This window comes from Pantherophis guttatus, chromosome 1 (genome assembly GCF_059756535.1).
Source record: "Pantherophis guttatus breed Tessera chromosome 1, ASM5975653v1, whole genome shotgun sequence".
Lineage (NCBI taxonomy): Eukaryota > Metazoa > Chordata > Lepidosauria > Squamata > Colubridae > Pantherophis > Pantherophis guttatus.
The window spans coordinates 187,752,552-187,766,909 of NC_142063.1; the positions used below are offsets into that span (position 1 = coordinate 187,752,552).

Genomic DNA, 14,358 nt, shown 5'->3' on the forward strand with positions numbered 1-14,358 from the left:
AATAGCTGAGATTTAGCTTTCCTTTGATCTGTCTTTCCAAAAACAATCAGGGTTGATTTCCTTAGGATTGATTGATTTGATCTCCTAGCAGTCCAAGGGAGTGCTAAGAGTCTTCTCCAACACTGCAATTTGAAAGAATCAATTCTTTAGTGCTTGGCAAGGATGCTGTGAGAGGGTTACCATTTCCTTCTCTAGTGGACCACATTTTGTCAGAACTGTCCACTATGACCTGTCCATCTTGGATAGCCCTGCACATCTTAACTCATATCTACTATGGGCTGTGAAGCCCCTTTGCCATGATAAAGCAGTAATCCATGAAGGGGTATAACTTTTAATGGATTATAAAATATATATTACATACTTATTAACTGGCTTAGATTAATTAAAGTTAGAGTGAAGTACATCCTTTAACATACCCCTCAAATACTAAGTCTGACCCTGAACTACAGTAAAAAAAACAACAACCTTCCTTTTTATGACCCTGTAATCCCTTAATATGAGGTGGAGACGAGCAACTGCATGGAGCTGAGCGTTTACAAGCCAGATGCTCTTCCTGATGCCATGTACAGTTCGCAGCAGATTTTTTTTCTTTGTGTCCTAGGAGAGAAACACCTGCCGCTACCTAGAATTGTACTCTCAACCTTCTAAGTGGGAGGTGACTGTCTTCACCACTAGGCCACCATGCCGCTCTGGATACCCTGATATACAGTATTACTATGAAAATGTAGAATCTGTCATTGTCAGGCAAAAATTCTCATCCCATATTTGATATGGGCATTATTTCATTAATTCCCCAGAGGTGTATCTTCCTTTTACTTGAAAACTCTCCGTCTATCATCAAACATATATTCACTGTATTTTTTTTTATTTAGCGATCTGCAAAAACAGCTAGATTCCCAAATAAAACCTACTTTTCATCAAATATAAATCTATACTGTCTTCTGATATGTTATAAATAATTTTCACTATTGGATATTTCAACTGTTTGCTGTTTGCAGGTTTATATGATGTGATTAAGATGTTGGATTTGTCAGCCAAAAGGTAGGAGTTTGAGATCCAAGTGGCACATGATGCAGTGAGCTTCCGATACTTGCCCAGCTCCTGCCACCTAGTTTGAAAGCATGCAAATGTGAGTAGATAAACAGGTACCACTTTGGTAAGAAGATAACAGCATTCCATGTGCCTCAGAATATAGTCATGCTGGCGACATGACCATGGAAATATCTTCAGACAACACTGGCTCCCTCGGCTAAGAAACAGAGATGAGCACTGCCTCCTAGAGTCAGACATGACTGGACTTTACATTTTTTATGACTTAAAAAGTCATTTTTTTTGACAAATACAGCATGTGGACTATGCCACAGTTATAAACAAAATTTGAAGAATTGCAGACTGAGATACAAAAGATATTCAGATTAACTCATGAAACAGTGCATTTTATTATTATTATTTTATTTTCCACTTCTGTTTTCAAGGGAACAGGGCCGGTAAGCGTGAATCCATAGGCCAACTGTCAGAAATTGTTTGGGATAGCTGATGGAAGCAGATGAGATGGACATTTGTTTGTCAAGAATTCCAAGGATTTATAAAACACTACCTGGATCGTGAATAACTGCAGATATGACCAGAAGGGGAGAAAAAGAAAAAGCTTTCAATTATAATTGTCAGCAAGAAGCAGAAAGATAAATTACATGATCTTTGGACTTGAGAAATAAACTGATAAAAGTTTTTCTGCCCAGTAAGCAGAGTTCTCATGTAAAAATAGAAGTTCAATCATGCAACTGAACCCAGGGAGCTACAGGATTACCTTAATCTATATTTTATCTTACAATGAAGCCCAAATAGAGCTCAGTTTTTTTCTGCATGCATCCACATAAAACAACTACTGGTAAATTTAAATGTGTGTGGTCATCACATGGCCAGCATACTTTATATAGTTCCTGTATGCATCTCACTTGATCATGGCAACTATGACATTTCATCCACGCTGCCTGTTGTTTGTTGTTGATTTAACAGTCAGACTGGCAAGTTATCCTGACTAAGTTTCTTCTCCTCTCACCCTAGCATTTCCTTTGCTCTTTGATTTTGCATTGAGGATTCCACACATTGTGCTGAGCACTGTTTGAGCTTATCTTTAGCAAGAACACTGTTCTTTGTGAGATTCCCTTCGCCCCTCCTATTAGTTATATCAAAAATTTATGCAATTCATCCTTCCCCTATTCTGCCTCTTGCTCCGATTTGCTCCTTCTCATCTGATCACATCAAACCTAAAAATGGCAACAGTGTTCTTATCTACTTTTTCTGCTTAAAACACCTGCCAAACCACCTTCATATCCTTTGTGTCCATGATTCTTCTGTCATTTTTTTCCCTTATCACTCTGATCCCACAGTACCTTCTTTGATTTCTATCTGGGCTTCCTGTCTCCTCCTGAGTCCAATTCCGACATTCCATGGGACTGGTCTCCTATTCCCTCGACTGTCCTGTCCTGATATGTGCCTGGCCTTGGTGTTGCTGCTACAGCTCTGCTATCACATGTAGTCCAAAAACCTGTTTCTTCTGTCTGGCAAATGTGGCCTTAGCTACCTTCCCTAACTGGGCGAGGACCTTTAAAATGAATCAATTATTGTCCACCTTAAAAAGCAAACCACACATATTTAAAAAGTGTGCGGCAGGAGTGAAATCCAGCAGATTCTGACAGGTTCTGGAGAACCAGTAGCAGAAATTTTGAGCAGTTCGGAGAACCAGCAAATACCACCTCTGGCTAGCCCCAGAGTGGGGTGGGAATGGAGATTTTGCAATATCTTCCCCCAGGGGTAGGGAGGGAATGGAGAGTTTGCAGTATCCTTCCCCTGCCATGCCCACCAAGCCACACCACACCCACCAAGCCACGCCCACAGAACCGGTAGTAAAAAAAATGGATTTCACCACTGGTGTGCAGCCTTTTCAAACAACATCTCAATAAAAGCTACTTCTTAAATGAGTTTGGGAAAAGTAGGCAAACAAATGACTATTCAAACTCAGGTGAAGCGACACTGCTTTAAATATTTTAAATCTTTCTGTGTAGAACTATATTTTTCAAAGACTTCAATACAATAAAATAAATAATATTTTGAACCTACTTTCAAAATTTGCCAAAATGATGAGATTGCCATTTTTAAGAAAATTTCTCCGACGCAATTCACTGTGTGGCAAGATGTAACGCCATCCCCATCTTTGACCTACGTGGATATTATAGAAAGGATCAACAGCTCCAGTAATGTCAGCCTTATCCCAAAAAGGTTTCCCATCTGTCAAGCAAAATAAACAACCATAAATAAACTTAAATGGATCAATATTTTAAATATACAACCTCCAATGTTTTTAGTAGGCTATGTAAGATTCAAATAACCAGGCACAACATTCCATCCAACATTTTTTAATGGAGATGCTTAAATTCTATTTGGAATTTAAGATAATTTTGATTCAGTGGAATGGGAGCGTTGTCCTCCCTACATTGTTTTATAAAGTCTGTGTTAATAAACGTTCTCATTCTCCAGAGTAATTCTTGAAAAAAATGATCCTGGTCTAGTTACCATAACTTCCATTATATGTTATGCTGGGGATTAACTGTAAAGCCCTACATGGCTTGGGAGCAGGGTACCTGAGAGATCCTCTTTTTACAAGAGTTTCTACCTGTCCAATTAGATTAAATATAATGGGCATGCTGCAGATCCTGTCAGCCAAAGATTGTCAGCTGATGGGAGCTAGAAAAAGAGCTTTTTCTGCAGCAGCCCCTGTTCTGTGGAAAATTCTCCCTGCAGAGATTAGAATGGCTCCTACCCTGTTAACCTACTTTAAAGCTTTAAAGACCTGGCTATGCTCCTCGGCCTGCAGCACTACATGCGACAAAGGCCCTGCTTCCTGGCTTTATTTTTAAGAAGCCAGATGTCTGGTTTTGTACATACTCAAATTAGATGTTTTAATGTTTTTTTTAGTATTTAAATGTCTATGGAGATTCTCAGTCATCCAGGTCATGGTTGTTTTTTAAACACTTTTAATTGTTTGTTTTTATTGTTTTAAAATGTTTTTAAGATTTTAATTGTAATTATGTTTTTGAATTGCAAACCACCCAGACTTGTTTGCTGAGATGGATGGCTATAGAAATTGAACAAACAAACAAACAAACAAGCTGGATTTACATGTTACAGTGTTTGACTATGTCTGCAAAATGGAGACGTAGCTCAGACAGTATCTTGTTTATAACTGAGTCTGCATTATATTTTGTCAGTGAATACAGATGTGGCAAGATGCTAATTTATTTTCAGAGACATTTAAAATGCTACTGATAAAACCTTGAAAAATCAAATGATGGTATACAAAATCTAAAAGAGCCTGAGTGGCACAGCAGATTAATGCTACTGTTAAAGGTAGTATTTAGCTTCCAGCTGCCTGCAATTACTGCGAATTCAATTCTCACCAGGCTCAAGGTTGACTCAGCCTTCCATCCGTTCTAAGGTAGGTAAAATGAGGACCCGGTTTGTGGGGGCAATAAGCTGACTTTGTATAAAATATACAAAAGTATGAAGGCTATTGCTTAATGCCTTGTAAGCCGCCCTCAGTCTCCGGAAAAGGGCAACATATAAATAAATAAATAAATAAATAAATAAATAAATAAATAAATAAATACATACATACATACATACATACATACATACATACATACATAAATACATACATAAATACATAAATAAATAAATAAATAAATAAATAAATAAATAAATAAATATTACTGCCATGGTCTAAATACACCTACTTTTTCCAAATGAAGGAGATGACGGAATTACTGGTAATAAAGTAGCATGGAATACTAATAATAGATTCATTTTTAGATTCCTTAACATTTTCTTTTCCTATCAGGTGCCAACTACTTTATGCTTGATATTTTTTACACTTATTGTCACCTGAATTTGTCATAGGTTCTAGGGATTGCCTCAAATTTACCACCAACCCAAGAATTTGTGGCATTTCTAGATTGGATTTCACTCAGTAAATTAGAAATGGAGTAAGAGGTGTAGAATATAATAGTTGAGTTCTACTCTGCAGAAAATTAGACTTGTTTTTTATGATAACCTTAATACTTATTTTGTGTCCAGATAGTGCTATAGTATCTTAAATAATTATGTGATTCTTAACATATTTTAATCTATCCAGTCATAGGGATTATTTCAAACTCTAGGCCAGCTGGCATTGTTTTACAAAACTGTCATTTAAGTTCAAAAATAGTACAGATTATTGAAAGACAGTTTGAATACATTGTCTTAGATATATTCTAATTATTAATCATAACCTTGAAGATTTAATAAGTTTGCCTGATTAATTGATAGAGCCACCTGTGAAATTTGCCAGCTTTAACCTTCACTTGCTTATTAACAGAATTACTTTAGATTACTTCACTTACCGATAGCATCTTTGCATCACACTTGAAAAAGGATCCGCTAAGCAGCCATAGAATTATGCTGCTAAAAAAGAAAGCAGTCAATTCTGCATAACCCCACACCCCCTCGACTTACTGTAACGCTGGTTGGGGTCTGTAACAAAACTTCGACTTGCTGACATCCTTTGGGTGATGTCAGGATCTTGATCCACTATGGTGAGTGTCACTTGCCTGTTCCCAGCTGGCCATTCTAATGCTCCATCATTCTGGCTACTACATAAAGAAAACATCATTCCCACGTAATCTCCATTTGATTTGGCTGGACCACGGGGATAGAGACTGAGCACAAAGCAGTAGCCTTCAGAGTTATAAAAGATAGGGCTTGACAGATAATCTCCTTTTGAGGAACTCTTTACAATGGAAGTGAAGTTTCTTATCTGCCAAACGCTGGTAGGACATTGCGTTTCAGTCAGAGTGATATCATCAATGTGAATTCCTCCTTTGGAATTCTGTGGGTCTCCTTTAAGGCCATGAAAAGCATAGCGGAATTTGGTCCGGCTGTTGAAAGGAATGTTTGCAAAGTTCCACTGCTTCTCTCCATCACCTGAAAGGGGAGAGGGGGGGAGATCTAATATTTGATTCATTTACACATTCAACACATTTTATGCTACTTTCCCCGTGATTATCTCAAAGCGATATTTAGCAGACATTAAGTGAGGAAGATATGACGATGAAATTACTATAACTTAAAAGAGTTGAAGAAACAATTGCATTTAATAAAGTTGGAAAGTCCTCTGCCATAGGATTGCATTCCACTGATGCCATGTTTGAGGTCCTTTACGTGACCACAGAGAAGCAACAGTTTTGTCAAGGCGTGTTCCAAACTTTGCTTAATATTTGAATGTCTTTTCAAAGAAGACTGATTTTTGTTCATTCTTTATTTTTTAGATTTAATCCTTCTGATCTCAGCTGGTCACATATATGAAAGACTAACCTGACGTATTTTAACAGAAGGGGGTTTCTTAACTTTGGTAACTTTCAGATATGTGGACTTCAATCTCAGAATTGGAATGGCTGTCTGACTGGGGAATTCTGGGAACAGAACGCCACACATCTTAAAAGTTGCTGAGGTTGAGAAACACTGTAATAGAGTGATGAGAAACTGTTTGGCATGGAAATTAGGAGATAATTTGCATGCCTGTGTGTGCCCCAATGTGCATGCACGTGCACACACACAGCCGTTCCTTTCTACTTGCCACAGATCTCAACAAAATCCCTGAAAGAGGAGAGCTGTGTGGCTTGGTCTGTCTCACAAGATAGCTTCTGAGTTAGCTGGATGAGGGGGAAGGTTCTTCCTTGTCTCAAAACAGTAACAGAGTTGGAAGGGACCTTGGAGGTCATCTAGTTCAACCCCCTGCTCACACAGACCTGTACAAGGGATTCGAACCGCTGAACTGCTGACCTTTCTGATTGACAAGCTCAGTGTCTTAGCCACTGAGCCACCTAGTCACGCTATGTGGAAGCTCACAGACTGCACTAATAGGCTTGCAGTGTGGCATGAAGGGGGAAGCCAGGACAATTCTTATTCCCTCTGCAAAAGGCCACCAATCTTTTCAAAGTTTTTCTGGGTTTATAACACACACGAATTAGATATCGGATATGAGGAGGCGAAGATATCTGATGCTCCCTTTAGAAGATAAAGTGTAGTCCTGGATGTGTCATTGTAACTAAATCGTCAAAGGTTATTTGAGAACTTACGATGGATGCTTGTCAGTTTCATTGACTTCCTAACGTTTCCAGTACCATCATCAGTTTTAAGCCATACAATCAGTTCATCTTTTGGACTGCCATCAAATTTGTAATAAAATTGTAGACACTTTTCATTTCTTCTTGGATAAAGAATACGGGACTCCAAAATGGCTGTTTCACCTGAAAGGCCTTTGGTGGTATCAAAGCTCATAACATAGTCTTTCTCTGTAAAGTAGATGAAGGTGATTTAATGTCCTGTGGACCATGATTCATTTCAGACAATTGTGCAGGATTTCACTGGGTTTAAACTGAGGCGCTCGTGAAAATGTGCTACTGTAATCTTATAATAATAGTAATATTAGCATTCATAACTTTGGTTTCCTAGCCCTGTCTGCTTCAAGGGGCTGGCATCATTTTTGCAGGTCTGAATATGCTTCCCTCTCCTTCCCTTCTTCCTGTTATCTTTCTGAAACCCGGGAAGGGTCAATTCTGAGACACTTTCTCAAATTACTTTTGCACCCCAGATTTCTTTTGTTTGGCCATTGCCTTGGTTGTGGGTCTCCCTCCTGATCTTCAAGGTTTTTCCTTCTGCCCACAACATATAATTTTTTTTAATGCCCATATATTTGCAAGAGGAACATAATAATAATAATTGTATGTATGTATGTATTTATTTATGTATGTATATTAGTGTGTGTATATACTGCATATATATATATCATTATAAGGAGAATTTCATTTCTGATTACTTTGTCACATATTAACACTTTGGATATAATTAACATTTCTAATTTTGTCTTTTTCTTTCATATGCTATATCCTTCCTATTGGTTTTCATTACTAAATGATTTCCAGTTGTACAGCCACTTTCTCATCCATTTAAATTACACATTAGTATGTTACCTAAGCAGTTGTTATTGTTATCCCGACTTGTAGTCAAGGTATGTTTCCAGTCCGCATCGTCTCTTCCATTTTGCACCATGCCACAGATATTGATGGACTCAAATAAACATTGGTCAAGGAGAGTAAGACTGGAAGCTGCAGGAAACAATCCCTGCATTTCAGATTAAAGAAATCTAAATACAAAACTACCTTGTTAAAACAACCTAGGACAGTTTGAGAACCATTCCCAGCTCCATATGCGTGAGAATTAGTGTAATGTAGTGTAGGCACTGGAGGCAATTAATGGGGACTAATAGTTTGATCCCTTCTGCTTCAGGGTCATAGGCAGCCGTAGGCCACAGGTTGTGTATTCATTGATTATGTAAGTTTGGTGGTTGTTGAATGAAACAATCTGGATGTTACTTCCTTGGCTAATTTAACTTCCTCATTGCACTGGTCCTTTTCAGAGGTGATAGATTGGGTAGGAGAATTCATGCATAGAAGCTACTGAAAATTCCTTGGGAAAAACATGTATGATGTATAATCTTGGGTGATGTCATGCAAGGTTTAAGAAGTTGCAATGGGTGTGTCTGCATTCTGATGAACCCCCAAAACACCTTCGTGCATTCAATTCTGTAATTTCCATAGACTTATTCCTAATATAATATAAGATAGACTTAGTGGTTAACTGTTCTTTGTTGGTAATAAATATTTCAGATGTAAGGTTTCACCATTACTGTAACATTAAAAAGTTGAGTAAAATAGAATAAACTTACCACAATGGTACATGCGGTTAAGCCTTTCTACATCTATCTTGCTCATATCCTGGCTTTGCCCAATGACGTTGTTGAATTCTGGAATTTTTGTTGTAATTGAAGGGATAGAATTGTTCTTACTGAATGAATAAGGTCCATAATGCATGACAGATTCATAATCATATGGAGTGTATAAATCAGAAATAAAACTGTCATTATATTTGTTGAAGTTATATGCCTGACCTAGGAAAGAAAATACCAAAGCTGTCAAGCAAGTTTGACTATTAATGCTTTAATATTTTATTAAACAATTAGCAGAAGCAATCATTTATAACAGATATAACTTATACAACTTCATCCGTAATACATTATTTAACAGTTGGTTTCATCACATCCCTTATATTTTATTTAATATTTATAAGAATCCACTGGAAATTGCTTTGCAATTTTGAGTGAATTAATTTGTTGTTGCATTTTAAATTCCAAACAACGGACAGAGTTCAGTAATGGGTTGGTTTTTTGTTTAATAATTGAAAGCTTTACTAAGTTTTACTACTTTAATAACTAATAACTTTACTAAGTCTGCACTGCTATTAATCTTCTCATCATTCCTATCACCCATCTCCTCCCACCTATGACTGTATGACTGTAACCTTGTTGCTTGTATCCTTACGATTCATATTGACTGTTTCCTAATATGATTTGATTGCTTATTTGTACCCTATGACTATCATTAAGTGTTGTACCTTATGATTCTTGGTAAATGTATCTTTTCTTTTATGTACACTGAGAGCATATGCACCAAGAAAATTCCTTGTGTGTCCAATCACACTTGGCCAATAAAGAATTCTATTCTATTCTATTCTATTCTATTCTATTCTATTCTATTCTATTCTATTCTATTCTATTCTATTCTATTCTATTCTATTCTATTCTATTCTATTCTATTCTATTCTACTCTACTCTACTCTACTCTACTCTACTCTACTCTACGATGGAGCAGTTAGATATGTTGAGAGACATTTGATCCAAAGAGTAGTAGACCATTATACCTCTTAGAAAATAAGATTTAAAGTTTGGGAATAGTCCTCAATCTATAGAACATTTATTCTTGAATAATTAAGTGGTAAATAAAATCACACACATAACATAGATTTGTAGATTGGTCTGTACTTAGTGCATACTTAATGCACAACATTGTTGCATTATATTGAACTGCTGTTTGGTACTTTACTTCAATCTGCCTTTTGTACATCTTTAGCCATGTGGCCTTGTGCCTTTCTTATTTTCCCTATTAATTGAAACAGAGATTGATAAATCTATCTTTCATATTTAGGAATTGTCTTTTAGTTAAGAAAAACACAGAATTGTTCATCCTCTCTTGAAGCAAGTAGGAGGCCCAAAATACTCAGGTCAGTCTGTTTTTTCCTTGCCTGAGACATGTGGCATTACTGCATTATGATAGGTTTAATATCCTTTTTAATAATTATAAGGTAAGTAACACTTTCTAAAATCAAATTGAGTGAGATGATTTCTAGCTCAAATCTATCTGAAGTAATAAGAATCCAAACGGGAACAAAAGATTTGAAAGGCACCAAATCTTCCTAGTAACTTTTCTGTCCCTTCCACTTACCATCAATGATTTGATTCCACCAAATCTTAACATAGTCATCTCGATCAGTGCGTGACTGTTCATGATAAAATCCAAGAGCATGCAAGACTTCATGCTCCACAATATCTTTATATTCACAGCGTGATCCAATAGAAACGACCTGGCCAGTCTGAAGATTTCCCACATAAGACCAGCATCTGTTATACAAAGATATATTTATTCATTCAAAATAGCTGATTTAACACAGCAACTAATATAAAACACAAAGCCACTTAACTTACAAGAGCCAAATGATAGCAGAGTGAGAATTCCCCATCCACCACACAGGATACCATCCTACTTTTCTAAGTTATCCATTCAAAAAAATAAACTGATACTGCTTTATATCAACCAAATGCAACCCCTGGGTGACCCCTATTCTTATAGTTCTTAATAGGCAGAAAATCATAGGACTATTCAGGACTTATATCGAACAATCACAAGTTTTGCAGAAATGACTGTGTATTCAAAGACTTCTTTGCTGTAGACATTAGCCTCATATTGATGGCAACCAAGGGAGGGTGATGTCATGTGAACAGAATTCGTCAACAGGAGTCTCTAACTTGGTTCCCTTCTCATTTAGGTATCAAGATAAACAGGTTTACTAACATATATATTCATGTTTATTAATAATCCATGTGATCCAATGGGGGGGATGGGAAAGGACTATTTACTGCATGTCCCTAAATCAAGATCTTGTAGAAGACCTCAGCTTTGTTTATAAAAACAAACAAACATTGTAGCCCATTTCCAGGTGGAGTTATCATATTTAGTTGGGGGTGTGGGTTTGATGAATTATTTATGCCAAGCAATCCAGACTGCATTATCACTGAACAGCAAGGAATTTCCCAAAGCATTGCATTTTTACTGAATAATCATTAAAAAATGTATAGAGGATAGATTACAGACATATACAGAAAGAATAGGGAAGTTGGATGGGAAAAATTGCTTTTATTACAATGCCCACTGAGGTGATATGGTAATCCATTACTTCAGACTATAAGCAGTGTGTGTGTCTTATAAAGGGAAGAAACCTTATAGAATGCTAGCATGTCAGGAATTCTAGAAATTCTTCCAAGATACTTAGGATTTACCTACATGTTTTCTTAATAAAGCAGTGTCCAGCTCCAAACAAGAGATTCTGTGTGCAGTAAGCTAACTATGGGTCTAGTGATCTCAACTGGAACTGCAATATGCAACCTGGGGAAGATGAAGAGGAAATCTACCATTCCTTCTGGCAACAAGCAGGGAATAGGTTTCCTTGAATACACTGACTTCTCAAAAGGCTGTACTGCAGACTAAATGACACCGCAAGGGAAACATGCCAGGTGGTGCAAATAATAGGTGGAGAATATCCAGATGACAAGAAGGACATGCAAGGGCTACTTCTTCTTGCTTGGTAATAAAGCATTTCAGGGAAATCAAGGAAACACAACCTGATCCAGCCTTGAAATATGGGCAAAGGCCTAGTTTGTACTTTATACTAGGTTTCGATAAAGAACGAGGGAAGGAATACAATATCATTTAACTACTTTAACTACTGTGTACTTTAATTATGGGCAATAATTATTTAAATGCTACAGCTTTCTGTCATAACATTAGCTTGTCTGTTTGAATAAATTTACCCATCCAGCTTTTCAAATTGGAGGTAGGACTTCTCTCCTTCATAGGGTTTAAAGTCAATGCAAGACTTGAGTCGAAACATTTCAAATGCTTGAAATATGACACCCTTGGTATTCAGGCCTGAAAGAAAAGAATGCATGTTTTATATTCTTATCCAGGCTGTAGACAAATGAGATGAATGTTATTTAGAAATATTGGATATTTTATTACTAGAACCCTCTTGCTCACTCAGTGCTCCTTCCTCTCCATCAGGGCTTGACTAGAAACAGCCTGGAAGAAAGCAACCACTTCCATATTGCTGTCAGGAAGGTTACATGGACGTAGCTAATGGGTCAGACTCAAGGTGAGTTTGTCTATCTACTAAAAAGCCTGAAATCTGGAAGAGCTGGCTGGAAAGATTGAAACTGAAGCCCAAGAGAAAATGAGCACTCAGTTAAAGAAAGGAACTTTGAAGGAACATTTTTAGGAAGTTGCAAGGGGAAGAGGGCAGATGATCTACTCAATTTGCCCTCTACTGGAATTTACTGCTTAATCCATTGTATCTATCATGGTAATAACTAACCTAGAGTTCTAGACCAGAAAATGTCTTGTTACCTATACTGGCGCCCATTTTGTACGGAATTGGAAGTTTCCATCTATAGGCGTCATTCCTCAGTGCATTTCTGTCAAGCTGTTAAGAAAATTAAACTATATTTTTTAAAAGTTAAAAAATAACTTTTTAAAAAAAGTTAAACTTTTTAAAAGTTTATTTTCTAATCTCTTTATAAAAAGTAGATTAACCTTACATACCAGCATGATAATGTCACCTTCAAAGAACTTCTTTCCTGTTGCTAAATTTGGAATGAACAATAGTTAAGAGCAAAGCAATATTTAAGAAATTATTACATGTTTTTGTTATCAAAGTCTTAGACACATAGATAAAAAACAGCATTTGATAGAATTTGTTCCCCGTTTACTATTTAACATGTCCATATCTAGGCCTGAGAATCAGGCTGTATTTTTGCTGCATTGCTATACACTTTAGCTTGAACATTTTTTTACTGGACACAACAGAGTGAATAGACATAGATTGGATGTCATTAGTCATACACTGATGTAGGTTCTTTGTCATAAACAATCTGTTAGAGCATTCTCTGATGTAGTTGGTATGAAGTAAAATAATTGTGATAATGAGGGAGATAAGAATGTCTGAAGTCAACATGCTATCTTGATTGGTTGTTTTGATGTTCTGTATGTAGCCCTACTCTTTTCTATTGATATCAATGGATCCCAGGCAAGTATCCCCCCGCCCCCCAGTTTATATACATAAATATACAGTACAATAGTTCTCTCCAATGGATTTGCTTACCTGCATTGATTTCAGGGATGCCTTGCCTAGGTTTTCCTTCATCTAAGAAGTGCCCTTCTAGATAAATAAATACATACATTAGTATTCAATACGTACTTCTTTACAGATAATTACTTCAGATTGTATGTTTCCCACCTTAGAAAAAGATACTTTTTTGTTTTGGAGTTTATTTTTATTTACCTTCATGTTCTGCTGTCCTCCTGATCTGCAACAGCAATTGGACATTTTTAGAAACTCAAGCAAGGAAAATAAAACAGTATCATATCAAATCCGGAAGTATCTAGGAAAGAATCATACCGTAAGGGTGGAAGAGACAGACAGCAGTGCAGCTAGGCACAGGAGACGAGGAGAAGACATTTTGGAGTGGCTGTGAATGATTGAGGGCATGGCATAAATAACATGTAAATTTCCGGTCTTTTTATGCAGTGTCAGAGAAAATTATTAAGAATTAAGCAACTACAGACTAATATTTAATTCATCTTATTGTTTCCTAATTATACACTTGACAAGGAAATCACTTTAAACAATTATTTTATTTATACACTCCCTGTCAACTTCCTGATTCAACAAAATGTAACTTGTCAGTAGCTCAGAGGAACAATGGATAAGACAGAATAGTGTCTTAGTGCTCCTCTGTCCTGGTCCTGTTAGATCTCTCAGCGGCTTTTGATACCATCGACCATGGTATCATGCTGCACCGGTTGGAAGAGTTAGGGGTGGGAAGCACTGTGTTGCAGTGGTTCTCCTCCTTTCTCTCTGACCGGTCGCAGTCTGTGTTGACAGGGGGGCAGAGGTCGACCCCGAGGCCCCTCATATGCGGGGTGCCACAAGGGTCCGTCCTCTTGCCCTTCCTGATCAACATTTATGTGAAGCCGCTGGGCGAGATCATCCGTGGTTTCGGGGTGGAGTACCATCAGTACGCTGACGACACCCAGC

The 14,358-nt window shown here is 37.1% G+C and overlaps 1 protein-coding gene across 1 annotated transcript in view; it reads right to left on the minus strand.

Moving 5' to 3' along the window:
- The window catches only part of LOC117671091 (meprin A subunit alpha-like), a 16,445-nt gene extending 2,666 nt beyond the window's left edge, over nucleotides 1-13,779 (minus strand). The window contains exons 1-10 of the mRNA XM_087887835.1: nucleotides 13,720-13,779; nucleotides 13,603-13,627; nucleotides 13,423-13,479; nucleotides 12,077-12,194; nucleotides 10,434-10,609; nucleotides 8,822-9,043; nucleotides 8,067-8,201; nucleotides 7,173-7,388; nucleotides 5,551-6,018; nucleotides 3,121-3,288 (exon numbers count right to left, since the gene is read on the minus strand). Of these exons, the coding sequence (XP_087743961.1) occupies nucleotides 3,121-3,288; nucleotides 5,551-6,018; nucleotides 7,173-7,388; nucleotides 8,067-8,201; nucleotides 8,822-9,043; nucleotides 10,434-10,609; nucleotides 12,077-12,194; nucleotides 13,423-13,479; nucleotides 13,603-13,627; nucleotides 13,720-13,779 (1,645 nt within the window). The remainder of the gene's footprint in view (nucleotides 1-3,120; nucleotides 3,289-5,550; nucleotides 6,019-7,172; nucleotides 7,389-8,066; nucleotides 8,202-8,821; nucleotides 9,044-10,433; nucleotides 10,610-12,076; nucleotides 12,195-13,422; nucleotides 13,480-13,602; nucleotides 13,628-13,719) is intronic.
- Between the last annotated feature and the right edge of the window lie 579 nt (nucleotides 13,780-14,358).